This window comes from Hypoxylon fragiforme, assembly GCF_022984875.1.
Source record: "Hypoxylon fragiforme strain CBS 206.31 chromosome Unknown GGS25scaffold_4, whole genome shotgun sequence".
Lineage (NCBI taxonomy): Eukaryota > Fungi > Ascomycota > Sordariomycetes > Xylariales > Hypoxylaceae > Hypoxylon > Hypoxylon fragiforme.
In genome coordinates, this window is record NW_026054759.1 from 2,180,034 (window position 1) to 2,207,056 (window position 27,023).

At 48.1% G+C, this 27,023-nt stretch overlaps 10 protein-coding genes and 1 pseudogene across 11 annotated transcripts; 5 read left to right on the plus strand and 6 right to left on the minus strand.

Moving 5' to 3' along the window:
• Window positions 1-256: 256 nt before the first annotated feature.
• On the plus strand, window positions 257-1,548 carry GGS25DRAFT_520706 (DUF1295-domain-containing protein; the record flags this gene model as incomplete). The annotated part of the gene is made up of 3 exons (XM_049263924.1): window positions 257-611; window positions 834-1,167; window positions 1,254-1,548. 3 exons carry the CDS (start codon window positions 257-259, stop codon window positions 1,546-1,548), a joined length of 984 nt encoding a protein of 327 aa, XP_049117875.1.
• GGS25DRAFT_238435 (inositol phosphatase) lies at window positions 1,385-3,205 on the minus strand. The gene is made up of 3 exons (XM_049257082.1): window positions 2,812-3,205; window positions 1,959-2,740; window positions 1,385-1,895 (listed from the first exon to the last, which is right to left on the minus strand). Exons 1-3 carry the CDS (start codon window positions 2,940-2,942, stop codon window positions 1,765-1,767), a joined length of 1,044 nt encoding a protein of 347 aa, XP_049117876.1. The 5' UTR covers window positions 2,943-3,205; the 3' UTR covers window positions 1,385-1,764.
• A 3,272-nt stretch (window positions 3,206-6,477) lies between these two features.
• On the plus strand, window positions 6,478-6,678 carry GGS25DRAFT_t41 (annotated as a pseudogene). The gene has a single exon. The product of its transcript is annotated as a tRNA-OTHER (tRNA).
• Window positions 6,679-7,855: 1,177 nt separating this feature from the next.
• On the minus strand, window positions 7,856-8,893 carry GGS25DRAFT_238579 (uncharacterized protein). Its single transcript, XM_049257083.1, has 2 exons — window positions 8,590-8,893; window positions 7,856-8,523 (listed from the first exon to the last, which is right to left on the minus strand). The coding sequence occupies exons 1-2, from the start codon at window positions 8,625-8,627 to the stop codon at window positions 8,061-8,063; spliced, it is 501 nt and encodes a 166-aa protein (XP_049117877.1). The 5' UTR covers window positions 8,628-8,893; the 3' UTR covers window positions 7,856-8,060.
• A 372-nt stretch (window positions 8,894-9,265) lies between these two features.
• GGS25DRAFT_486719 (glycoside hydrolase family 47 protein) lies at window positions 9,266-11,489 on the minus strand. The gene is made up of 3 exons (XM_049260657.1): window positions 11,069-11,489; window positions 10,829-11,010; window positions 9,266-10,768 (listed from the first exon to the last, which is right to left on the minus strand). Exons 1-3 carry the CDS (start codon window positions 11,260-11,262, stop codon window positions 9,579-9,581), a joined length of 1,566 nt encoding a protein of 521 aa, XP_049117878.1. The 5' UTR covers window positions 11,263-11,489; the 3' UTR covers window positions 9,266-9,578.
• Window positions 11,490-13,050: 1,561 nt separating this feature from the next.
• On the minus strand, window positions 13,051-15,102 carry GGS25DRAFT_486721 (restriction endonuclease type II-like protein). The gene has a single exon (XM_049260658.1). The coding sequence runs from the start codon at window positions 14,925-14,927 to the stop codon at window positions 13,692-13,694; it is 1,236 nt and encodes a 411-aa protein (XP_049117879.1). The 5' UTR covers window positions 14,928-15,102; the 3' UTR covers window positions 13,051-13,691.
• Window positions 15,103-15,218: 116 nt separating this feature from the next.
• GGS25DRAFT_238637 (S-adenosyl-L-methionine-dependent methyltransferase) lies at window positions 15,219-17,571 on the plus strand. Its single transcript, XM_049257084.1, has 3 exons — window positions 15,219-16,507; window positions 16,558-16,861; window positions 16,915-17,571. The coding sequence occupies exons 1-3, from the start codon at window positions 15,459-15,461 to the stop codon at window positions 17,320-17,322; spliced, it is 1,761 nt and encodes a 586-aa protein (XP_049117880.1). The 5' UTR covers window positions 15,219-15,458; the 3' UTR covers window positions 17,323-17,571.
• Window positions 17,572-21,709: 4,138 nt separating this feature from the next.
• GGS25DRAFT_238672 (uncharacterized protein) lies at window positions 21,710-23,010 on the minus strand. The gene is made up of 4 exons (XM_049257085.1): window positions 22,677-23,010; window positions 22,393-22,620; window positions 22,204-22,320; window positions 21,710-22,100 (listed from the first exon to the last, which is right to left on the minus strand). The coding sequence occupies exons 2-4, from the start codon at window positions 22,403-22,405 to the stop codon at window positions 22,054-22,056; spliced, it is 177 nt and encodes a 58-aa protein (XP_049117881.1). The 5' UTR covers window positions 22,406-22,620; window positions 22,677-23,010; the 3' UTR covers window positions 21,710-22,053.
• A 390-nt stretch (window positions 23,011-23,400) lies between these two features.
• GGS25DRAFT_530906 (uncharacterized protein) lies at window positions 23,401-24,952 on the plus strand (the record flags this gene model as incomplete). The annotated part of the gene is made up of 2 exons (XM_049265436.1): window positions 23,401-23,467; window positions 23,556-24,952. The coding sequence occupies 2 exons, from the start codon at window positions 23,401-23,403 to the stop codon at window positions 24,353-24,355; spliced, it is 867 nt and encodes a 288-aa protein (XP_049117882.1). The 3' UTR covers window positions 24,356-24,952.
• Window positions 24,897-26,185, minus strand: GGS25DRAFT_238690 (uncharacterized protein). Its single transcript, XM_049257087.1, has 3 exons — window positions 25,601-26,185; window positions 25,485-25,543; window positions 24,897-25,335 (listed from the first exon to the last, which is right to left on the minus strand). Exons 1-3 carry the CDS (start codon window positions 26,045-26,047, stop codon window positions 25,242-25,244), a joined length of 600 nt encoding a protein of 199 aa, XP_049117883.1. The 5' UTR covers window positions 26,048-26,185; the 3' UTR covers window positions 24,897-25,241.
• Window positions 25,971-26,963, plus strand: GGS25DRAFT_238683 (uncharacterized protein). Its single transcript, XM_049257086.1, has 2 exons — window positions 25,971-26,531; window positions 26,590-26,963. Exons 1-2 carry the CDS (start codon window positions 26,324-26,326, stop codon window positions 26,871-26,873), a joined length of 492 nt encoding a protein of 163 aa, XP_049117884.1. The 5' UTR covers window positions 25,971-26,323; the 3' UTR covers window positions 26,874-26,963.
• The last annotated feature ends 60 nt before the right edge of the window (window positions 26,964-27,023 follow it).

The following is a 27,023-nucleotide window of genomic DNA, read 5'->3' on the forward strand; positions in this document are numbered from 1 at the left end:
ATCGTGCTGCAGCAACGTTTGACTCTGCATTGTATCGCGAGACACCACCATATACATAGGTAGTACCTATCCAGGTACGCAGGTATCATTGATGTATTACACGTAGATCATGTTCCAAGGGGTAAAAAAAAAATAGTATACTCACATTACATTACAACCAACCATCCCACTGCACCTGTACAGAAATAACCATTTTAATAAACTTCCCCCCATTAGAACAAATTACTTCCCCAATAAGAGAGCAAACACCCTCACAATGACCTCCAGCCTCCTCCAAAACCTCCTGCACATAACCAACTTCCGGAACCCCTTCCTGCGCGCCGCAGTCCCGAGCGTCGCCGCCGCCTTCGCCCTGCAGACCGCCGTCGCCGTGCCCTCCATCCTCACGCAGTCGGAGCGCTTCTACGATGCCTCCGGCGCCGCGACTTTCTTGGCCGTGTCCGCGCTAAGCCTGTACCTGCCGAGCCTGCGCGCCCGTGCTGCTGCGACGTTGGTTGGGTTGCCGAAGCCGGCTTTGCCGAGTATTCTTTCGGTGGTCGGTGGTGCGGGCGGGGGGTTTCATTGGCGCCAGATTGCGCTCACGGCTGCGGTGGTGTTTTGGTCGGTTAGATGTGCGTAACCCTTTAATTTTCTCACTTGCTTTCCATGATGCGCCACATGCTCCCTTCAGTGTAGTGCACCATACACCATTAAAACAACATAGATCTCGGGAATTACCGTTCATGCGGACTACTACTACATTAGCTGCCTACCTCCCTTCCCTCCCTCCTTCCCCCACTAACCCAAAATCCCCTTTACCCACCTACCCATACCATCTACTCACCTCCTCACAGTGGGCACCTACCTCTTCCAGCGGGTCCTGCAGCAAGGCCACGACTCACGATTCTCGGAAATCCGCGTCTCCCCCGGCAAGTTCGCAGGCGCCTTCGTCGGGCAAGCGACCTGGGTATCTCTATGTCTGGCCCCCGTGCTCGCGATCAACGCGGCGCCGATCGCATCGCTAGCCGCTGTCCCTTTTGGCGTGACGGATTTGCTGGGGTTGGCGCTGTTCGCGGGGGGCTTCGCGTTCGAGATCACGGCGGACAGGCAGAAGGGCAGGTGGCTGCAGGGACGGAAGGAGAAGCTGCACGATGAGCTTTTCTTGACGGGGGGGCTGTTTGCGAGGAGGTAAGTCCAGTTGCCCAGATGTCTGAGTTGCCGGTGGTGGGGAAATAGACTTGATGAGAGACTAATTCGTGGAAATCGACGTATAGTCAATACCCGAATTACTTCGGCGAGTGCACGCTGTGGACGGGCATCGCGACTGCGGCTGCCGGTGTCTTGGTTACGCGGCCAGTGCAGGCTGGACTCGGGCTATCGGGTGGTCTGCCAGGCAAGATTCTGGCGCTTGCGGTGTCGTATATCAGCCCGGCGTTTGTGAGCCTGCTGTTATTGAAGGTGACGGGGGTGCCTTTGAGTGAGAAGAAGTACGATGCCAAGTATGGTGATCGCAAGGATTATCAGGAGTGGAAGCGGAACACTCCCAAATTCTTTCCCAAACTGTGGTAAGGTATGATTTGATTACTAAAGCAAATAGATAAAGAGGAAAATGCACATCATATATGGATTTTATCAAGAATATCGATATGATTCGATTGGATGCAAAAAGGAATTGGCATTTTGCTAAGATACGCCTCTTACTCCATTGACTTTGCCATTGGGCGCCAAAAAGAAGCAGATCCTAAACCTAGCTACTCATCCCATTGCACTTTGCTTCGATCGGAATCATTTGTAGAAACTCTTGACTTTCTCGACTTCCTCGTAACTGCCCATGTAGATACCCGACCGATCGTGGATGTGTTCCGGCACAACCTCCAACATCCGTCTCATATTGCTGTCGAGGGCTTGACCGCCGGCTACAGAATTGTCAGTTAACATCCCGCCAAATGCATAAAACCAAAAAGGGGGCCTTGGCTTACCGTTCTCAAATACCATGGCCATTGGCGCACATTCGTACAAGATTCGCAGCTTGCCCTTGGGGCTCTTCTTGTCGGCTGGATAAGCAAAGATACCGCCGTACAACAGCGTTCGGTACGCATCAGCAACCATGCTACCAATATACCTCGCACTGTAAGGCTTGCCGTTATCTTGGGGGAATTTGAGGGAGTTGAAGTATTCCTTCGTGTGATCCTCCCAATATAGCGAGTTGCCCTCGTTGACGGAGTAGATGGCCCTCTGCTTCGGAATTCGCATGTTCGGGTGGGTTAGGATGAACTCGCCGAATGAGGTATCTAGGGTGAAGCCATTGACGGTGCCGCCCTTCATGGTAATAACTAATTGTGCTGAGGCGCCGTACATGGTGAATCCTGCAGCGAGCAGCTCGGACCCGGGTTTTAGGATGTCTTCTTTCGTTCCTGACGAGCCGTCGGCTAGCTTGTGGACGCCAAAGATCGTTCCAACCGACACACCGGCATCCAGATTGGAGCTGCCGTCGATGGGATCGCAAGCTACGGCGTACCGCGCTCCGGTCTGATCCTTGAAGTATATGACCTCCTCCTCTTCTTCTGACACTAATAATGCACACTTCCCCGACGACTTCATAGCCGCTATGAAGAGGTCATTTCCAATCACGTCCAGCTTCTTTTGGTCATCTCCGGTCGCGTTGGATTGCCCGGCTAGGCCTGTGAGGTTTACTAGTGTTGCTCGACGGATGTAGTGAGAGATGGCCTTGAAGGAGAATTGAAGGGCGTGACATAATAATCTTTTATTTTTCCCCGCCTAGCATTAGCCATTATGTCTTTCGTGGAATTCTTCAATAAGACAGAAACTTACGTGAAGTCTCCAGTTGCCTCTTTGTGTTTTACTTGTTCTTCTGTGAGGAAGCGAGTCAATGTCACGATATCTGTGTTTATCGCTGCCGACTCGGCCGGAGGAATCTCGTGATCGTTCCCGTTTGTCGCCATGATTATTTGTAGGAATTTACGGAAGTAGGTTGAAGGGAGAGGTTAGATTCAGGAAAGTATGTGAATAAGAGGGCTGTACTACAAGTTATGGCCAAATAGGAATATGCTACTTAGGTATATTGGGAGTAGTAGGGGAAGACAAGACAGCTAGAGATACTAGGCTGGGGTATGTATGGATGTATTAATAGATAATGCTCCGGCAAGTTCTCGTAAAACAATGACTAGACGGGAATTGACGATAGCGACACGGCCTACCCGGGTACCTTATATATAAATATGCCGAGGGGAAACAGGTAACCTAGGAGATTAGGTAGATACGTATAAGAAAAAGGTTGATAGGTAACTACTGTGTGGTAAGTAAACGGTACCGGGCAACGTTCAACATATCCAGACAAATCTCCACATTCTTAACGACTTTTCCTCCAACCGATATTCCCCATTCTCGGTGTTGCGGGTAACCCAGCGGCATCTATGACATACGGCATTCATCCCGTGGAGTCAAATCTAGAATCAGGTGCCAAGTAACCATGGTCGGCCGAGGGGAAATGTGGATAGGAGAATGGCATTGGGGCTTGAAAAGAGGATTTATCGGGTCATGGCAATCATTGAGCTGCTACAGTTTATACCGAGACGGGATATGCCGGCGAGCTCGGGCCAAAGACGTCACTGGACTACATGTAGGTACCTAAATGCTACTAGTAGACTAGTAGTAGCAGCCCTGAAGATAATCACTAATATGCAGTAAGGTTAGGTAATGGTACCACTAGTTAGTATGTAGGTAGTACTACTGCGTAGAAGAATCTGACATTGCTATGATGTAGATGCGGGGCAATAAATACCTAGCCGAAGATCACCCGCTGGAAACAGGGAACATTAAGCTTCCACCTCCGAAACCAGGTACACTGTGGATTCAAGACCCGCCCTTTTTGAAGCTAACGAGCTCCAATAGAAAATATTTTTTTTCTTCCTTCAACAATAAACATTTTCTCTCCTTCACACAACAACCCAACACCCAAACGCGATTTTGATTCAGCATTGTAAGTTCCCAATACTCTCCTACTTCCTTCTTCGTTGATGACAATCATGTAAACCGCAAACTAGAGTCTTTGACCTCTTTTGGAATGAAACTGTTTTACACGTCAGTCTGAGCAGACAAAAAATCAGATCATCAATTTCACCTGCGCAATCTGAAAGCTTCATCGTACTAATTTGAAGTTAGGTGCCTGCTTTTCTCTTGCCTTGTCAAGATGTAAAGTTTGTAGTATTACTATGTATCTCGTGCATGTATTTGCGCAGAATCAACTGGATCAATGCAATTGGTAAGTCATTCAACCGTCTTTTTCTCCTCTATCATCCCTCTTCTTCTTATATGATGAACATTTCTATGCCTCGGCATAGCTGGAAATTACCGTCTGAGGCATCTGCCATTGACGAAAATCCTTTGCTGCTTTCTGATACACCCATATCATCCTTTACGATCTTTTTAGCATTCGAAGAGTATCCTCAATTGCTAATACCAACTACAGATTATCCTTTGTCACCTTGAAAATGGTATGCCAATATTGAATCTTTCCATCGATATTCCTCCACCTCGATATGATGAAGTGGCACTGGGCTCCGAATTACTTTCACATGAGTCGATACGCCATTTTGTGGCAGGCCTAGAAAACCTCGCCCACTGATCACAACACCCTCCATACATATTATCAGCATGGGTAGCGACATTCGCTAATATTGGGGGTTTGATGTAGTGCTGTGTCTTGAATGTCCCTACCTGTCAAACTGGAACTGGTATAAAGATTCAATGTGAAGCCGTTGGCTACCTAAGTATGCTGACGGCCTCGGCTGATCATGGCTCTCCATGGTCCATCCAACAACTAATATTCCAATATTGGATCTTCTAGGCCCAGGTAAGCGGACAATTTCTATTATCAACCCTCTCATTTCTACCTGATGAACATAGATGACGAGTCTGATTCGGACTTTCCGTTGTAGACACCCTTTTTACTACCATTCATGCTTTTTCTGATATTCAACCCAACCTTTTGCTATTCACTTGTAACTAAAATAGCAACATTGCTAACAATAACAAGTGTCAGAAAGACTTTTTATCGCTGGGTCAACCATATCTACTTGGTTAGTTCTATTCTCGAGCTTCGGAAGGTCGAGATGTCGCTGCAGTATGATGATTTGACGTAAACAATTGACAAGCATATGTCAGAGCTTAACAGCGTTGATGAGCAAAGTCATGTCTGACTGCAGCAGAACCAAGACCTTCCAAGTTGTTTTCCTCAAACAGCGGTCACAGCTAACCAGCTGATATAGACCTCTTTTCAGGACGTGAAATCTATTCGTACCTAGCTTCCCTCTAATCCATTAGGTAAGATGATTTTCTTTTACTTTTTGCAATCCCTTCAATGATGATCTTAAATTCACGACGGTCAACATAGCTCGACAGCTTTGATGATATTGCCTTTGACAAGGCGTTTGATCTGATACGACAACTCTCTAGATTTAGCTATTCATGTTTATAGTCATGAACCAAGCTAACTCTTCTCAGTACATCACTCCTAAGCTTCGTTCAATCTCAAGGCAAGACGCCTCGCGGAATCGTCGTATCGCATTTCAGTAAGTGATGGCTAAGTATCTAGACTTTCTTTCTTTGATACATCGGACTTGAACGCATCATGATCCTCACAAAGGTGTTCGGGATTATAACCACGCTGTGTATACTTGGATGAATGAAGCGAGATATCCTCAAGCCAAGCAGCACGTAAACTTTCCTTCCTACCTAGGTACATAGAATAATAATAAATAATATACCTACTTCACCTTAAATATTGACCACATTACACCTACATTGCTAATAACTGAGCAGAGTCCCTTGAACTATACAATTCATGTGAAAGATAGATTGTTCATGTTCATCTACCACATCTACTTAAAGACGGTATGCCGTCATAAAATGTACATGTAAGTAATATGTTAGATTCTTGCGCGTACTTAGAAGTGCTCTACTGTGGGCTATTGGCAGTTTTCTAAGTTAACATACATACTAGGTATATATGTCTGCATATGTACATGTGTATTACTCGGTAATCATTTGGCACTTACATCATAAGTTACATGTACATAATGTATCTACATGTAGGTACTACTAGGTAGGTAGGCAGTCGGTTGTGCCAGCGTTTATAGATCTAAATACACAATACCTATTTATGAAACATGGTACCTAGTACGTTCATCCGTACGTGTTGGTCCTCTCTACCCCTCCTACATACATATATGTATCTTGTCACTTGTCATATTGCCCATCCTTGTAGCACCTGTTGGCTGCCGCTCGAGATTCAAATCTGATTGGCAAACACAGCAACGCCACATGCGGTAACGTGAGGAATGTAGGATAGGGTCGCTTCACGGGGCTCGTAGCGGCAGCAGGAGCAGGAGCAGCAGTAACCGTTCCCCTCTTCTCCTTCTCCTTTACTTCTTCCATATATTGGACAATATCAAGTATATACCAACACGCAGAAAAAAAGCGCTGGTAGCTCAGTGGTTAGAGCGTCGGGCAAATACTTACGCGTATCTCACCTATACGGCCTATATTCCATAACTTAAAATTAGACGTAAAGGTTGCGAGTCGCGTACGTAAGCATTGATCTTCCATAGACAACTATAGTCTATGTTGGCATTATATCTAGAAGTCTGAAGGTTGTGCGTTCGATTCGCACCCAGCGCAATTCTTTTTTCTCTCTTAGCCTTCCCCTCTCCTCTGTGCATGTACAATGTATACATGTATGTAGTATGCAGTGTGCGTGGGACGGAGACTGCATAGTTTCACGCATGCTTACATATACATTGATAAATCCTATGTATCTCGATACGCCGTTGTCAAAGCCTCCTCTCACGTATCTATACGGCCCCCTTTTTTGTTCATCCTTGTACATATTCATATATGATCTGCTCCATCTTGATTTTATAGCTGTGAAGTAAATTATGTCAGTTAAAACCATCAAATTTCACAGGGAATTATGCCTATCTACCAAGTAGGTAGTTAGGCACCTTGAGAACATCACTCACCTAAAGCTTCCTTCCATAATAGTATACATTATAAATTATTCCTCTCTAAGTCACGGTGTCTGTCTGGCATTAAACTGATAGAGAGTGCCGTGGCCACTGTCCTGTCCAAAATATGCAGCTCCGTTGACATCTTACAAGGCTGCCTTTTTGCTGTCTAAATAGGGGGGGCCATATCCACCTTTTGATCTGACCCACATTTCCTTTGACTTCTAGGTTAGGTAAATAGGCGAGATGGTTTCGTAGATGTATGCCGTAGACATAACACCCTTTAAAAAGTTGCCCAGTATTCGTCTTGGCCATAAGGGTTAAGAGACCTTATTTTCAACTCAAACCCATGGAATCTTGGCCTATTGACCTTCCAACATGTTGAGCAGGTATTTTCGGGGAGGTATCTCAGTTGGCATTTAATAATTTCATAGCTGCCTAGGTATATTATGTAAAGGCGCATCAATACGCTGGCTGGCGGGTTGGCAAGCAGCGTTAATCGACCCCTTCGAAACCACCAGTGCCAGGGAGGCTGCCGGGGGTACTCGGCACCGCGGTCATACAAAGCGACCCTTTGTTCAGCTATGTGCGCAACCTCGCTCGGGGGCCCCTTCTCGATTCGACTCCTTGATACCAGTATGCGCATCAAAATACTGAAGACGAGACCTCCGACTTCAAGAGAGTTAGCAGGATTGTTGTATCTAAGCACCGTCTCACCACCGTATGCAATAGTGAGCAGGACTGTTAGCTGATAGATTATCTGTGGTGGGCGATCCCTCCGTAGCTAGAGAAATCATTATTCTCCCAAAAGATAAATGGGATCCAACAGCTGTTGCAAAACATAACCATGATCCCTCGGTAACAGTTGAACCCGACTCTACTATAACTTGTTCCTCATCTAACCTCAAGTGAGCAAGCTTTACTATAATTCCATCGCACGGTACCATGTCGCCCTGTTGAAGTAATACCAAATCACCAACGAGGAGTTCCACTCGTGGAATCTCTCGTAGCTTACCTGATCTTATGGCGCGGACGTAGCCAGAATTATAAGTCTTATCATCCAATGCACTGATAATGCACTTTTTGTAAAGCCCAAGTAAAAGTTTCAAGCAAGATAATGACGGCAACGATAGCGATCATCGTTACACATTCATATCGGCTAGGATAATCTTCGCGGGCGCCCGAAAGGTCGAGGGCAATTGCTATGATGGAGAAGACAAGGACAGAAATGAGGGCAGGGTCCTGAACAATGACACCAACATTCTCGTACCAAGGCTTTCTTCGTTTTGATGGAATATTATTGACACTAAAGGTGTATTTTCGGTCACAGAAAGATGATAATGTAGCGTCGTTGACATTCACTTGAGGAGTTGGTTCGGGCGAGTCAGACTCCAGATCCGCACGCACAGCGTCATCAAAAGACTGTCGCCAAGTTGCCGGTATTTGTGCGGGCGAAGGCGAGCGGGAAGGGGGTGAAAATGCATCGTAGTTGTGAGTTGTATCGATAGTGATGGAAGGACTAACATTGCTGATGTTAATTTTGCCTACAGGCTACAGGTATAAAGTCTCTAGGTTAGGTACTTACACGGCCAACTGGCTTAGCCAAGTTTGAACTTGCCACATACAACTACTACACCATGATATAGTGCTAAGTTAATACAATATCAATATAACAGAATACAGCACAAGGCTTCTCCAGCCAAGTCTGGCAACGAACTCGTGCGCAAACCACAAAACCCTATCCATGGATCCGTTCGTCGTCGTGGACCTCGAACTGCTGTCGCGGGCCGCTCAGCTAGGTACGAGGCTTGTCTCAGATCCAGACACGAGACTCGGAGAAAGCCCCGACGGACAACACATGCATGCCTCGTCTAATATGTATGGCATGTAGGTAACACATATCATATTAGACGAGGCGTACCTACATACATGGGTAGGTATAGTGCATACCAGCAACAAGAACACACGGCTTGTGCTAACATGGAAGGAAATTACACAATTTAAGCTTCTTCTGTTACCCCCGACGACCGTGACGAACCATCGGTTCGTGGGACATTTCTCGGGGTAGGTAACATAGGACGACGTTCAAGCCAACTTGCTAAGAAGTTTCGTATTCCCCTAGGTTACATACCTCGCTACACTAATGCGGCTGTAGTCATAAGAATATACCTAGTACGATAATATATACAAATATATTAATTGATGACAGAAGCGAAGTCGAAACGCCGTCCCAATGCAAAAAAAAAAAAAAAAAAAAAAAAAAAAAAAAAAAAAAAAAAAGTAAAACAAATCCCATCAAGCTTCCTAGCCTTCCGCCTATCGCAAGTGTACCCTTCAACCCAAGTAGTAGTAGTAGGTAGTAGTAATAGTAAATAGTAGTGCGCCTGATACCATCACACACATGCATGCCTGAGTAGGTACCAACCTAGTAGCCACCTCACTAAATCTGACCTCTCTCTATACCTAATAGACGGGCTTCTCTACCTAGTATATACTCATACCTAAATAGATACCTAACCATAAGAATAACCATCCTCATCATCCCCCCCCCTCAAAAAAAAAAAAAAAGGCTCTTTAAATCGGACTCCCCTTAACCAAAAACGGATGCGCCTCCGTATTAAAGACCCAGCGATTATCATGCCCCGCACTAACCTGCCACTCGGCCTCGTCCGCCTGGATCAGGTAACTGTACTTCAGCACCTCCGCGAACCAGAAGCTCTCCTGGAAATCGTCGAACCCTCCCCCGCCAGCCACGTTCACGTTCTGGAGGCCGCTGTACCCGACGCCCGCCGTGCACGTGCTGTTGATGTTCAGGTACGCCTCCCACGCCCAGTCCTGGTACTTCGTGTCGCCCGTCGCCCTGTAGGCGTAGTAGAAGCTCTCGATGACCTCGGGCCGCAGGACGTAGCTCGCGCCGCCGGACGGGATCCAGAACCCGGCCTGGTCGTAGAAGGCGGCGGCGTCGGAGGGCGGGGGCCGGTTGTTGCTCGCGTTGGCGGGCAGCTCGCCGTCCTGCCAGTAGAAGACCTCGGGGCCGATCCCCGTGGCGGTCGCGGTGTAGGTCGCGTGGCAGGCGGCGACGAGGTCGAGGCCGAACTGCACGTAGGCCTCGTCGTCGAGGGTCAGGCCGCCGAGGATGAAGTTGCCGCCGTCGAAGCAGGCGAGGTGCGTGGAGACGAAGTTGAGGTCGTCGCGCCCGTTGTAGGCGGCGAGGAAGGTGAGGTCGGGCCGGCTGGTGGGGTGCGAGGCGAGGTACTGGATGCTCGAGTCGGCGGCGGCGATCCACCGGTCGCGGTACTCGCCGAACCGGTCCTGGTCGTACACGAACATCTTGATCAGGTACTCGTAGAAGGAGTCCGTGCCGCCGTTCCAGCCGCCGCTCGAGTCCGTGAAGGTGCCGTCTGAGATGCGCACGTCCGTCCCGATCAGCCCGGGGTACGGCTCGCCTACGCTGGGGTTCCGCACTTTGAGAAGGTAGTCCTCGGCCTTCTGCGTCACGGCGGCGTACTTGTCGTCGCCCGTGATGTCGCTCAGGTGCGTCCACTCGAGCACCAGAGTCCCGATCGTGGCGATGCCGTTCGTGGTGTCGCTGCCCACTTGATACTCGCCGTTGCTGTAGATCAGCGTGTTGATGGGAACGCCGCTGGGCGTGTCGAAGGCTATGCTGAGGTAGTCGGCGAGACTGATCGCCTGCTTTAGGATGTTGTCCACGGAAGCCTGGTCCTTTGCATATTTGTTCAACGGACCACTCAGGAAATCGTATGCTGCATGATTGTTAGTTAGAAATACTATAGCGATTTTTTTATTTTCTTGGTTGATCCTACCTGATAGGAGACCTCCTAGATAGCGGATAGTGGTCTCAAACAAAGACACGGACTCGGAGCCAGGGGCCGTGGCACCGAAGTCGATAGACTGGATGTGCTCCACGATATCGTTAATAATATCTGCTTCCCCCATAACCAAGGCCGTAGAAATAGCATCAACGGCACTAGCTCCCCAGCCATTTCTAAATATCCAGTTAGTATTCCAATTCCTGAGAGAGCTCCTGAAGGGGGTTTACCCACCGATCGTTTTGGTAAGTCCTCGAGATGGGCTTTAAAGTGTCATTGGGGAACGCATAGTTGTAGTAACCATCCCACGCGCGTTGGAATGTCGCCTTCACGGCATCCGCTCGCTCGGGGTGGGAGACATAGGATGGCTGGGCTAGAGCTTGCCAGGCACAACCTAGGGCAGCGGCTGCCCATCTAGAGTTGACCATGGTTCAATGATGCTGTGAGTAGAACAACGAGTTCTAAGTCACCATGGAGAGAGAGATGCGACAGTACAAAAATTTGTCGATCGAGCCTTGAAATGATGGAAAGGGCTGAGGGGGTAACAAAGGAGATAACAAGAAAAGCGAAGAGGGATAGATCTAAGTCTTATATCCATATTGAGTCCCAAAATTGCCTGACATACCTGACAACAGGGGTGGGTGGGTGTTTAGGGGGGGGGGGGGGGGGGGGGGGGGGGGGTGTCTACAATCTACAATAGGTGGTGGATATTACCTCGCTCGCGTTACCCATAATCAACCCATAATCACTAAACAAGCCGGCCGCGGGAGCGTAAAGCTTGATGGGAAGCCGGTTCATGTTTAAACAGGGTAGCAGGGATACTATGCTACATGGTGACCTAGTCGGTATATCTGTGCCGGTGGCTTGAAAGTGATGAGCGGGCCTAATGTTGGCTTGCAGATTGCCATGGTAGATACCTAGTAAATGATAAAGTCGTCGTTGCGGCTCGCAAGTATATTTGGGATAGTTAGGGGGAACGCGGATCAATTCCAGGCGCGCACAGGTCCCTGGCCTGAAGTTTGAACTGACCAACGAGACATGGGGGTCATCTATCTAAGGGTCGCTGCAATGCGACTCTATGATGATCACGAAATCTACGCACGAGGATATCCCGAGTCTCACTACGTGCGGGCCATGTGCCACGGCTTGCACGTCATGAATATTTTAATAACTCATATGATAGAAATTAGACTTATACCAAGAACCGAGCAAGATGAGAAGCTCGTTCAAGATGGAATACAAACGTTACGAAATAGAATCTAGGACTATGCTGAATAGTCTCGGCTTTCTTCAAGACAGTCCATATTTGGGCGGATACCGATAATAACAATAATAAGGGAATGTATGACCTTCCAGAAGGAGAAGTCTGGCCGCAGATCGAGGCTTTATCTAAAGAAGCAGGATAATGAGGAGAAGCAGGAGGAGCTGCAGAATAGAGGAGGATTGGTTAAGAACGGGCCGTAAATAAGATGAAGAAAGATATTGAGCTTCCAAGTTGAAAGTCTTGTGACCCTTGTGACCAAGACACAAGATGAAGAGAAAGAAATAGAAAAAAGGAGCTGAGGGATTGGAGGGAAATATTGTGACGATGTGTCTTGTCTTGTGTTTAGTGCCCAGGCAGGTGTCTTGGATAATTATTGAACATTAGTTTAAAGGTTTAAAGGTTTAATAAGGATTAAGCGCCAGGGCAGGGCTGCTTTCTTTTGGCTTTGCTTTGTTATTACTGCATATAAGATTAAGGTAAGTAAGGTAAGCTGAGATGCCCCTAGATTTTAGTTAATTGATTGGTTCTAACGTTACCTACCTTACCCCCCCTATTCCCCCTCTATCCCCAACTATCGTCAATAGAGTTCCGGGACCTTACCCCAAAACGAGGATTAGCTTCGGTACCCCATGGTTACATAGTACTAAGTTACTACTAACTACTAGGTGACATGCCAGGTAGGTTAGCACTATCCATATCCAGTGCAAGCAAGGAAGAAATGGTGCGATTTAGCTTCTTGATCTGCCAGATCAAGGCTCCGGTACTTAACAGGGCATGTACCTAAGGTTAGCCTACACTTACGTGCGGGGAACCCATGTGAAGAATAAAAAGCGCCGAAATTGAAAAGGCATCGGATCTTCACTGAAGCGGCACCAATGATAGATAAGGGAGGTTACATACATGTATACTATATGCATGTAGATATTGTGTAGTATATACCTACATACCTATTGCCTACCTATTGCCTACCTGTTGCCTACCTATTGCCTACCAGGTAAATATTTCCGTGCTGCTTCCATCGTGAGGCCCTTAATACCTACCTACCTACTTAAATGCGAAAGTGGATGAAAGAGCACACGACGTATCGTATATGCATCATATCGGTGAGGTAACATGTGTACTATGTAGTGACCTGAGGCCTATTAGTATGATGGGGTAATAGAATTAGCGTATTTCTAGTTCCGACCTGCATCTAAGGTACTCGTGACAGGCTGTTTGCTCATGTGCTATAGTGCGGTGGACATCTCACGACGGCATGCTCTATCTTGGCTGATGGAGTATAAAAACGCTAAAGCCAAACACAAACATGACCAGTAACAGTAGCAGCGGCCAGACCGCTTTCGTCTAAGAATGCTGGAGCCAAATCGGCCAACATCTTCAACTAGCGTCCTTTGGCCCCAGTCTTCAAGGGATTTAGTGCGCTGGTGATATATGACCTTGCGCGATCATATGAGAACATGCAATCACGAACTATTAACTTCTCCTTGCTTCAATGCCTAATAGACACAGAATACTATCCGCAAAGGGACAATCCTCGGGGTACACACCCTGATGGTTATACCTAACTTCACCTAAATTAGGCAGGTATTATATTCATCCCTTGTCCCTGAGTCTAGCTAAAGCTGCCGCTATTCCGTCACTTAACTCCTCATTTTCACGAGCTTTCGACGTGGAGCTGGACGGCTGTTCTTGCGCCATCGCCTTCTTAGACTCCTCGATAGCCGCAGCTAGCATGGCTTCCTCTTCATCCTCGTCAACGGGAGCATCCCGAATCTGGCGGCTCCCCTTCGGAATTGTGGATGGATTTGTTTGAGGCTGAGGTGTTGGACTGTTTTGAGACACACTTGCTGACAGACTCGGCATATCTCGTAGCGGCGCCCGACTCAGCGGGATGGCCTTTTCTAGGATTTTATTACCTCCATTATCGACGGCGCGCCTCTTCGCAGCAGTTTGGACTCGGAACGGCTCCTCTACGACTTCGCACCATCTTTTTATCTTCTTCTCTCCCCACCCGCTAATCACTGCAACCTGCTCAGGTTCGGCGTTGACCGCGTTCTTCAAACTCCCAAATGCGCTGACGAGCGAGATTGCATCGGTTTTGTTGATTCCCCGAGGCACCGTGACGAACTCGATAAGCTTGTGGGGGTAGCTCGTAGCTTGCTGTCCCTTTATGGCACTAAAATTCGCATGCTCGTAGGATTTGTATAGCTCGAGATATCTCGCCGCTTCGGCAGCGGACCAGCAGAGGATTATGGTGACGTTGTTGATCAGCGACGTCTTGGAGAGTTCGCGCAATGAGTCTTCGTGGTTTGGAATGTCGACCATGGTTAAAAGAATGCGTAGGATATATTTCCCTTGTAAATTGCGAATTCGCGTATAAACGTACTCGGGGTGTAGTCGATGGTACTTGAGGCTTAGAAATAGGGCACAGGTTGTTTGGCCTAGGCCGTAGTCGGCCGGGATATCACTATACTCCCATGCTACTGATCGTAGAGATGCTAGCACGGGATTCCCTTTTTGGCGGGGTGACACGAGTATGGACGAGCCGGAAGAACGCTGTGGAAGTGCTTGAGGTGTTGGCTGAACGATCTTCGAACCAGATATGGGCGCAGAAGAGCTGGATGATTGCGGTGGTTTGTCTAAACGCTGTGGTGTCGGCTGCTGTATCCTTTGCGGAGTTGGTTGTTGTATTCTCTGGGGAGTAGGTTGCTGGATACGGTTCGTAGGTTGGGAGGATTTGGTCTGACTGGAATTGCTCACAACGGCAGACGAGGCTAGAGCAGACAAGAACTCTGCATCTGCACCGAAGTCATCGTCGTCATTGTCCATCTTCGCAGGGAGTAAGATAATTCAAGTAGAGTCGTGGAAGTTGACAGCTGCTGAGGTATGGATGTTGAAGCCTAGGAGCTTATTACTAGTAGTAGTATGTACTACAGTACAATACAGTAACTTGGTGGATCCATTATCTCGGGAATGAACGTTAGTCATAACCTTCTAAAGTGGGTCCTAGTGCTTGTGTTTCAGCAGCCACAGGAAACACGCCACAAATTCATTAACACCATACCCCTTAATAAAGAGGTAGGGATTCACTTATCGGGATATCAAACTATAATCTGTTCAGTTCAAAGTTTCAATTATTCAAGTTTAGCCTATTGATATTCACATATTCACTATACATTGTAATAAATTGAAGGAAGTAAATAAATAAAAGAAAAGAAAAGAAATATGAAAGCATCAGCAGCTGGCTGTTGAAAGCTAGTACATTCAATTATATTCTGGCCTACATAGGTGTCTATTTACCTTGTAGGAAGTTAATATCTTTCATCTGACCCTCTCACCTCTTACTCCTTATTTTTCACCATGCCTCCTAAGAAACAAACCCCCAAGAAAGGGTCGTCCCAGTCTGGTCGTCCAAAGAAACCTCCTGAGACAAAGGAAGACTTCGAGGCAGAGCTCAAGCTCCTAGCTGGTCAAGCCAAGGAAGAGACTTGGTCCAATTGGGCCATCCAGCAGAGTATCGTCTATGGCAAGGCATTGGCCCTCGTCACCCTCATGGCCGCCTATTCCAATGTCTCCTTGCTATCATTGTCGCCAGTGTACGGTCAAATCCCTGCCACCAGGCTACACCAAAGAGTCATTTGGTCTGCCCTATTTGTCGGCTGGGGTGCCAACATAGTTCTCAGGCAAACCCTACCTGTCAAGACCATAAAGCTGCTGCCCCTGATAGCCGCGTATATCCCCATGGTCCAGTACTTCCTGTTTCAGTATAGCGAGACCTTCGGCGCGGAGCTGGGACCCGCGATCACAGAGAGTCTCACCTTATTCCCGCTCGTTGTCCTCAGTACAGCGTGCATCGCGGATGTCCTGGAAGATGCCGATCTAAGTGGGTTGCCCAAGTCCATTGCTGGCTCGGCACCCGGTTTGAGCGCTTATACGATATTCAACTTGATTCAAAGTGCTTCCCTACGCCAGTTACTTGCACAGATTGGCACATCCATGATGCAGACTCGCGTTAGTCTTCAACTTGTCTTCACTTCGACGTACAGCATCATGGCTCGGTCGAAACTCTTGGCATGGGCCCTGCCGGCGCTGGTGCATACCGCTTTCTTTAACACGCATTTCATGACCCCAATGGCTACGAGTTCCCTAAACTCTACTCTCAATGCGAGCGGATGGTCGTTGGTAGACCGTTGGGAATCGAACACTGGCTATATCTCAGTTTTGGACAGTTACCAAACTGGGTTTCGGGTTATGAGATGCGACCATAGTCTACTTGGTGGCGAATGGACCAAGTTTCCGCGGAGAATCGTTGGGGAGCCAATTTACAGCGTCTTTACTCAGCTTGAAGCAGTGCGCCTTGTCCAAGTCCCCAACAAAGCCCCTGATAACGAAGCGAAAGCTCTAAACATGTAAGCTTATAAATTTTCCCCATGCAACATTGAAGCTAACAACATACTAGCGGCCTCGGAATTGGGACTACTCCATCAGCATTAATAGCACACGGTATCAATACGACCATTGTTGAAATTGATCCCGTAGTGTATGACTTTGCGCAGAAGTACTTCCATCTACCGTCAAACCACACGGCTGTGATCCAAGATGCCATCTCCTGGAGTCAGTCCAACAAGGATGACCTCCACGAAAACTACGATTACATTGTACATGATGTGTTCACAGGCGGCGCAGAACCAATCCCCCTATTCACCGACGAATTCCTCAGGAACTTAAAGCACATGCTAAAACCCAATGGTGTGATAGCCATAGTAAGTATTATCGCGGTCCTTTTACACTAGAAAGCTTATTTTAACACAACCAGAATTATGCTGGCGACTTCACACTGCCCCCATTAGGCATCGTTATCAACACCATCAAAGAAGTCTTCCCATCCTGCCGCATCTTCCGAGAGAACGAGCCCCCTTCCTCGGAGACCGTCGCAGAAGCCGGGCGCGACTTCGACAACGTCATCGTTTTCTGCACCAAGGCCACCGTCCCGGTCACCTTCCGCCCGGCCATCGAGGCCGACTTCCTCCAGAGCCTCTCCCGCAAGGGCTATCTCTTTCCGAAATACGAGGTCTACCAGTCGAGCTTGTTAGGCTCCGAAGAGGCCGGCATCCTGAGGGTCAACGAGACCGAGAAGCTCGCCGAGTGGCATGATCAGGGCGCTTTGGGACATTGGGCAGTCATGCGGACGGTTCTGCCCGTACATATATGGGAAAGTTGGTAGGCGCAAATGACAATAGGGCATACAGCTCTGGGCTAAGTTGTTCGAACGATATTTCTGGCGATATGGTGGGTATATATGAAAAGCGAAATAAAGAATCCATTTGAGTTTGACCCAGAGTGATTGCGTATACCTGAAATGTGATTTTTTACTCACACCCCTATTAAGGTAGCTGAGGTTAGTACTATGTAGGTACCTAGGTAGCTACTACTAGGTACCCATTCGAGAAAAACTAAAACGATGACAATAATGGGTATAGTACCTTCTCTGTCATATCAAAGCAACATAGGAAGGAACAATAGGTACCTAGGGCAGTACCTAGGCAATGTTCCTTCTGTGTAGACACAGACACACACAAGCCCTAAACCTTTCTTTTGGATATTACAATAATTTTAATCTCCTGGACTGATCCACCAAGTTCTCTTACTTCATCATCTAGAAGCCCCGAACCTTCTAGTACTATTGAACATGTCCAAAGAAGGTGCCTCTCAGGAGGCGTCTGAGTACTTCACTCGTCCAGATATAGAAACCACTGAGGAGATTGCAGCAGGTTTTCAATTTCAAAAGGCACCTCCTCGTGATCTATTACGAGGCTCCAACGGAAAACAACAACTTGTAGCCAATCCATCTTCGCCTGGTAACCAGGAAGCCGCTCAATCCCTTTGTACAACAGCTTCTCGTGATTGTAATGACCAACTACAGTCGCTCCTGTCGACAGATTGTGAAGATGAGCAAAGAGAAGCTACGAATGGTATTCAATTCAATACGTTGACCAAGTCCAAAGGGAATTCGCAGCATGTCTCAAGCAACAATGCTCACGATGATCAACTTCCCGAAGCCGCGGCTTCAGCACATTTTCCCGACGAAGATTCATCCACCTTCCCTCTTCCCTTTCCAGATGACAACGGCCTGCCACGAAGCAATAGGTCGAGGCCCACGTCTTCGTATTCGTCTTTATCTAAGAGCCAGTTACCAAAATCTATCTCAGATATCCGTCAAAAGGCTCTTGTACAGATGCCAACTTACCATCGACAGCCAAAGAAGAATTCTCCAGTATCGCCACAAGCAAGCCCCCAACCTCAACCAGTAAAAGTGTCAAGGATTATAGTAGATGAAGTTTCCCCTGAGAACGAAATACCACCAGTGCTTCATGAGCCCTCTCAGAATGTCAATAAGCCCCATAAGAATTCCCAAGCTACTAGAGGATATCCTTCAAAGAAACATCGGCATGTAGAGCGACAGAAAAGGGAGGGCCTTTTACGACCCATAGATATCAAAGCCCCAGAAAATCAAGCCTTCGCTACGACAAGGCCTTGTTCCCAAGCATCTAATGTTTCGAAGTTGCGCGTCCCCCCAAGAGCCCGCCACCAACGACCCAGTCCCACCCGTAAGGAAAGTATGGCCCACCTATCACGATTCGCAGAATCCTGGAACAACAACTTTGTGTACAATCAGAAGCTTCTAGATCGGTGGGAGGAGAAAATAAACATCATGAAGGATCATATTGCAACCCAGGACTCACACATTGAACAGTACGAGAGGGAAATCGAGTCTCGTGATCAGAATATTGAGAACTTGTCAAAAGAGGTCGAGCAACTTCGTTCTGAAAGTCAAGGGGCTCAAAACGAGGTAATTGTCTTACGTACGAAGATGAAAGAAAAGATTGAATCGTGGAGAGTGCGCTTCAATGATGCTATCCTCGAACAGCAGCAACTATTCACCCAAACCCAAAAAACCCACGAAAATGTGACTGCAAAGCTTAAAGCAGAAAGTCAAGTAAGAGAAAGATCTATAGAAGAAGCAGTCAAGACATTGGAAACTACCAAGGCCGGGATTGAGCGAGAGGTTGCCGCAGTTATCAAGCGAGCAAACAAGCAGGCGAACGAAAGTGAGTGTAGTGATGATCTCGTCAATATCATGATACTAATAAAGTTTCTAGTGAACGAAACTATCGGGGCTCTGAGAATACAACTGGAGGAGCGCGAGGCGAATCTCAAGCGGGAGCAACAGCATTCTAAGACTTTGACCGAACAGCTAGCTGAGATACACAAGCTGAACGAAGAATCACTCCGATCATTGACTATACAAAATGGTGAACTTGTAAAGAAGGTAGAGGATGAGCGCAACCAAGCAGATTTTGCAAAGACATGCATCCAGAAACAAGACGAAAAGTGAGTATCTGGGTAGCCCAAGGTAGCAACCCTTACCTGGTAATACTCACTAACTTCATAGAATCGACATGATCCTAAGCGTTTTAGATGAGGCCAAGTTGAAAATAGTAGACCCAACATACCTAATCACAAGCCTGAAAGAGGTCCACGACAACAGCATGGCAGTGTATGTACCCGTTCGAAAAAACGTCAATAACAAACAGTGACGCTAACCTATTTACAGGACCCTTTCTACTATACAAGGCTATATGAAGTCAACTCAGCATTCTAATCTGGAGAGTAAAGAAGCCTTGGATAATATCCGCATATTGTGCCAGGAGAGCATGACTAGTACCCGCGAAGTCGAAAGGTTACATGAAAGAGAGCACGATAACACCAAGACTATAAATATTCAAGCACGTCAGATTCAAGACCTACAAAATGAGCTTAGCCAGGCACATAACCAGATGAATGATCAAGCAAGAGACCGACAAGAACTGGTGAAAAAGTTGGATAGCCTGGAAGCCGTTGCAATTAACGAAAAAGCCGCAAATGCTAAGATCAATGAACTGGTGGAGCAGACGAAATATCTCCACATGCAACTGGAGGAGAAGGATTTGTCAATAACGAAATCTAGTGAAGATCTCGAAGCCGCCCAGGAGGAGCTAAGGGCACAAGCTCGCCAGCTTGCAGATAGGGGGGAAGAGATCGAGAATGATCGTCTAGTGCACAAGAATATTCTCGAGTTACAAGCCTCTCAACATCAGCAAGAAATCTCCCTTGTTATTACTAAAGAGACGGAAAAGTTCAGGGATGAATACCAAGCCATGGAAGCCCAACTCCAAGAAGCTAATATAGCTCGCGTGAAACTCGAGCAAGAGTTGGAGATATCCCAACAAGAAGTAGAGATCTTGAAAAGAGCAGACATTGAGGAGGGCCTACGCTTGATTCGGGATGAAACCATTACGGCAGTGGATTTGATCAGCCAGCTGACAACAGGCCTAGGGGAATCTGATCAAGCAAGAGACGGTCTGCAAAGACGCCTTCAAGAGTGGTCATGCAGTCGAGACGAGATCAACCAAATGCAGCATACTCTAGGGCAGTTGGCAATGGATCAGCCGCACACGATTGAAATGGGTAACCAATTGAAGGAGCTTCTGGGTATCCAGAAGAAACTTTCAGGTACTCTACAACATCATCGGGGGCAGTTGGCGAGCTTAGAAGTAGCTGTGACCACAAGTCAGGGGCCACAAAATGGGGAGGCCGCCCTCCTGAAACCGGGAAATGATGTTGGTATAGGTGGGAACACAGAAATCGACACGTCTCGGTCGCGTGCGGAGCTACAAAGCAATACAAGAAAAGTTATAGTGAAGTCGCCGGCCGCAGAAGACGATCTCCAAGCCCCCATGTCTGTTGAACAAGAAAGGAGTGCCAGACGACATTTGATGCCTTCACGAGGGATTATGAAGATAATTACTCGCAGTGCGTCTAGAGGATTGGAAACAGGAAAAGATACGCTTGATATCGAGAGCCAATCCATGGCAGTGCCACAACCTTCATTGAAGCGAAAGATAGCAAGACGTGGTTCCAAAACGACGCTCACCACCCATAGTATGTATAATCGACCTGTTGCCGGCACCGTTTTGGAAACGAGCAAGGAGCAAGTTCAAAAAGGTCTAGCCAGTCCACCCGAGCACAGTAATGGCACTGTTGGAGGCCATGTTGCTTCTGATCTAGAGGGTTCGGACAGATTTATCCATTTGGCCTCCGATCCTTTTCAAGACGATGAATACGAGGGGCATTTTCTAAAACGACAGAGAACTTCGGCGTTTGATAAACAGCAAGGACCGGAGCAAAATGCCACACAGAGAACCAGACCATCTCGCTCCATGTCTGAGTTTTTTCCAGCGGAAACCAACTAGGAACCACGATTGAAACCAGATAATGTATTTGCACCTAAAACACCATTGTCACCGACCACTCTACGAAGCAAATCGCTGAGACTAGGTGCTTAATGCACAACAATTGCCAAAGAGAAAAGGCACACAACCCATAGTCTTTAGGGAGCCCATTTATTTCGATAGGTAGAGACCGATATCTGTTAAAGATGAGGTGATCGTCGTCCTGATGATGTAGCTGGGGCTATTTATGTTCAACATTGCTTGAAATTGCCGGCCTAGATGTGGGGGTAGATGATATATAATCTCGATCGGAGGCTAATTTGACGTGGCTGGAAGTGGTGAGTATGCATAGGTATGGACTAATATATAATTTTTATGTTTATTGATATACGTTGCCTGATGCGCCGTGAATTCTTAGCTTCTCATCGTGGTCTAGATTTCGTTGAGTATGATACAGTTGTATATATTTATATACGGCCCTGATAGCATCTACACAGGGTCTTCAGAGCAGCTCCTTCATATAAACTGAGAAAAGCGCTCTGTAGCAAACAACTCGCGGTGGTTCTCTGTGTCCGTTAAGAGGTTGTTTGTTGGCCCCCATCAAACCATAGATAGCCCCAGAACTGGAAGGGGGTTCGAAGACGATAAGTAGGTATGGATGGCTAGGTGCGTACGCGGGCGGACTACTTCCCCTTGCGCTTCTGCTCGAGGAAAAGGACCTTTTTCCGCACTGGAGGGACACGCGATGTTAGTTGGCTAACGAGGGGCGGGGCGTGGGCGTGGACAGAAAGGGCACGGGGAAGAGGGATAACTAGGGGGGAATGAGGACGTACCGACGGGATCGTATTTCAACATGCTCATGGGCCGTGACGTTCGTGGGCGCGAGAAGGTGTAGAAGAAGCCGGTCATGGCCATGGATAGCAGGCGCACGGGGATTAGACGGGACTTGGCTGTAATCGAAGCGGGAGGTATCAGCAAAGAACGGTTCTGTACCTAGGGAGGCGTGGGGATGTGGGACGTACGTTTCTTCGCCATTGTGTGTGGTGTGGGGATGCGCCGGCGTTGCGGGCGGGTGAGGATCTGCTAGTTAACTAATAGGTATTTTTTTTTTTGGACGGGAGGGAGGGTCGTGATCGTTTTGGATGCGATGAATTGAATTGAATGATGGAGGATTGAATTGAAGGTTTTTGGTGGGGCTTGATTGAAGATCTGTGGCTGATGCTATGCTACACTAGTTATCCATGTCGGTGCTTGATGTGGGGTAGTTAGTTAACTACGTAGGCTTAGCCACATGTGGCTGGGTTACCTTGATAACTAACTAGATCGATCTGATTCATCGCCGCGGAAGTTCCAAAACCAAAATCAAAAGGTTCAAGCAAGTTGCATCATTCGGGATTTGATGACTCGTTAGCTTGCGATCTCGCTATTTGGACACGCCCTTTTGTCCAACAACCTTTACTGATGAATACCAATAAATAAATGGTTCTGCTCGGATGGACATTCCAAGTATGGACTTTGGACTTGGGGAGCATAGCTAGTTACCTAGTTTGCTTTTTTCCCCCAAGGTGGTCGGTCTAACTCCACCGATCTTTAACAAGTCGATTGTTACCAATCAGCTCTTTTCCATTTGTCGTTCTAGTTCTATCTCGGAGCTGGCTGCTTGCTACCGCAAGCCGGTGTATCTAATGTAGGTAGGTATCGTTCGTTAGAAAGGGTAGGTAGGTAGGTAGGTAGGTAGGTAACTGAGCATGCGTTCTAGCTCAGATAGGTACTGGGGATTGTGACTCAGGGATAGCCGTCTCCTTTATTTACCATTTTTACATAAAAGGGGGATTCGCTTTTGTAGATGACTGTGTTTATTCACTTAGTATCTGAGGTATATATCTAGGTGATAGCTATGGTACAAAAGCTGTACTCTTTCTTATTCTTAAAAGGTCAATTATATCTCACATCTCTTTGATACAGTTCATTAGGCACATACAAGCACTTATATATCTAAGTAAGCAGGGTAAGTGCCACAACTCGTCAACATGCCGTCAGTCAATCTAGAGTATCCAAAGCTGCCTTATAGCAAGGTGAACCGATATGACTCTCGAGGTATGACCATCCCCGTGTACCTACCTACCTACCTACCTACCTACTTAGGTTATGACGGAAATCATTTTAACCGATAACGTCCCCTTAGCTTCCTACGCACTAGAGACCATCCACCACCTCATCAACACCTGCCCCATCCTCCATGTCTCCTTCCAAGACCCCAGCTCCCCCTTCCCCACCATCCTCCCCATGATCGGGCAGATGGGGTCCTTCAGCCGCCCCAGCGCCGACACGGGGGACGTCCTGGACCTCTATCTCCACGGCTACGTCTCCTCGCGCCTCATGAACATGTCGCGGAAGGCCACCACCGCAGCAGCCACTGGCGGCAACGCAGAAGGAGAAAAAGAAGAAGAAGAAGAAGAAGAAGAAGAAGAACAGGGCCTCCCCGTCAGCGTCTCCGCCGCACACCTCGACGGCCTCGTCCTCGCGCTCACCCCCAACTCGCACACCTACAACTACCGGTCGGCGGTGCTCTTCGGGCGCGCGACGCTCGTCGCCGACGCCGCGGAGAAGCTCTACGCCATGCAGCTCGTCACCGACTCCGTCGTCCCCGGCCGCTACCGCCGCACGCGCGTGCCCCCCTCCCCCGCCGAGATGCAGAGCACCTCCGTCCTGCGCGTCCGCGTCGCCGCCGGCAGCGCCAAGACGCGCGCGGGCGGCCCGAAGGACGACAGGAGCGACTTGGCGGACCAGGAGCTGAGGGCCAGGGTGTGGACGGGCGTTCTGCCGGTGCACTATGTGGTTGAGAGGCCGGTTGCGGGGGAGGGGAACAGGGTCGATAGGGTGCCGGAGTACTTGGAGGAGTTTGTGAGGGAGTTTAATTGCGAGGCGAGGGTTGTTGCGGAGGGCGCGGCTGGGGAGGGGGAGAAGGGGAAGGTTGAGGGGTGAGTTGGGGGGGAAGGGAGGGTAGGGAGGTAGGTAGTTGTAGCGTTGGAAGGTGGGCTGGTATAGCGTCTTTTGGACTAGGGTGGTTTGGCCGTGTGTTATTGTGTAGTTGCTGTTTAATGAAGAACCCCCCCCTCCTTACCTACCTACCTAGGTTAGGTATTTGATGTTGGGCGTAGTGCTTAGTGCTTGTTTATAGCTGAGGTTCAGATCTAACAACTTATGAAGTTAACCTTGGAGCATAACATTTGGACTTGGAGTCTGGATTCCGTACCTACCTACCTAAGGTACATAGCATATACCAAGCAACAACTCCGTGTGCTTTACTCATTTGCCACTTGATACCAGGTACGTTCATGAGAGTAACTACCCAAGAGCGAACATCGTTGCTTCGCTCTGACACAAACACGCGCCGCAGTTTTCAACTTCATGGCAAGAAGGAAACACGACATCGAAGCTCATTGAATCCGACACTCGAACTAGACCAGCACAGCACAGAAACCTGCATTTCCCAAGTCGGCTCTTCTTGCACTCTATGCTATTTTTATACCTCTCCACGTCACCAAGCTTTGATACCGGTACCTACCTAATGACCCGCAAAGCATCAACTCACTCGCAGAAGCCTAATTCACCATACCTATAGCTGGAAACCAACTGGCCGCAGGAGCAACAGCCTGTCGCGCATCCTATATAGCTATAGATAGCACCCGAGCCCGGGATGGCTAACGTCCGGTTGCAATACCGAGACCTCGAGCTTGATATTGGAAGAAGAAACGTCGCCTGCAATCCCAATCGAGTGGTGTTTGGCGTCCGCATGTGAGGCCGGAGCTATAGACAGACTTATGACAGCGGCCGGAAACGTGACCTTTTATGCGATCCGAGATATTAGTTACATACCTACATACCTACCTCCTGACGCACATGGTATTGTACCTAGGTTAGACGACTTCCGCAGCGCCACGAAGACGTTAGGTGCACCCGTCCTAAGCAAGTCTTGGTTATTATCTGGCTGCTCGCTTACGAGATGATGTTACGCGTAGCCATTTAGAAACAACCCAAGTTTAAGTTTAGGTTTACATCGCGGCCATCTATCTATCTGATGCGGGTATGGTATGTGGTGGAATGGGCGTACCTAGGTAGAGTTGTATCGAGACGGGAATGGCTAGTTACATCATGTTCGAATTTGATGGCCTTGGTAGTTAGTTATGTAAAAATGTGGATAATTGCAATTGCTTTCCGTCTACATACCCAGGTAACTAAATAACTAGTCCGTGAACAACTTTTCTTCAACGAATTGCGGGCAGCAACGTCCCAAGCCAAGTGTAGGCGACAAGATGTGACGAGATTGCAATTCCTGTCAGTGTCTTGGCTGATCACGGTTGCTAACCTATACCCACTACCCACCCCACCCCTGTCCCACGGCCGTGATTGGCAGGGCCACAGTTTGAAAGCGCCGGGAGTTAAGCGCTTCGCGGATGGTGACGACCAATGAGACCAATGAGAAGACGCTGCCATCTGAATAAAACACACCTTATGGCTTAAATTCGACGTGGGATCTTTAAGTGGGCCAATAGAATCGCTGAAAAGTGCCGGGATCGTCAGGGTTTCGACTGCCAGAGGTGCATCAGAGCTCTTTGGGAGAGAGAGAGAGAGAGAGAAAGAAAGAAAGAAAGAGAGGATGTATTGCTCTACCATTGCCGCCCCCCTACTACCACTAACCCACTACCTACCAACATCTCCTTCATAAGTCCTACATGTCCCCCCGTGTGGCGTGACGCAAAATCCCGGTTCTTCTCCTTCTCCTTCCCTTCAACATCTATCTATAACCATATGGCTGCATGAGGGTTGCTGGTAATCTTCAAAAAGTCATTCTTAAATCGTCCCACGTCGTCCCACCGGGATCCAAAGTACCGGGCTCCCAACTTAATTAGAAATAAGTTTTCTCTTCTTTGCCTGCTAGTGCCAGTCACGATGGCGACCTCTACTTCTTCCAATTCGTTCCCGCTAGCGACGGACGGGACTTACACCGAAGGCGACAGCGGGCCTGGCTCCATCAGCTCCGGCGGCAACATCGACGATGCCGCTGGCGCATCTGGAAGCAGCCCCGGCGCTATTCAGATCTCTCACGGGGCGATAGTCGCTATAATAGTTGTTGTTGCTGTTGTGTGCGTGCTTGGCAGTAAGTTCCCTTACTCTACATCCCCCATACATAGCCTTGATAGACTAACAGGTCATAGTTTCCACGGCTGTATTATTTTACCTGGCCAAGAAGAGAGAATGGAAAATCAGGGAAAATATTCGACGCTCAGCAAGGAAGGTCGTCACTGCCCTTACGCCTCGTCGCTCTGAATTTCCAAGGTCGGTCAAGGATTCATCTGATAAATCAGGCCGAGGCCGTGTGCGCCTGGACGACGTACCGCCCACACCCAGACTTCGCCCTGAAGATGTCGAGAAAGGTCTTGCCCAGTCAAGTCTTCGACAGAGTCCCGAGGGGAGAAATAAGAAGTGGACGAGGAAGTGAAGGACTAGTAATCTAGGTGTCAATGGAGGATACATATAGGTAGCCGAAGCCAGTTGAGATTAAGTACGAGTTGAAATGAAAATGTCATGAATAGCTTCCTTTCGAAATTGAAGCGTGGAGTTCAGGCAAAGGTTGCCCTTGGAATTTTGT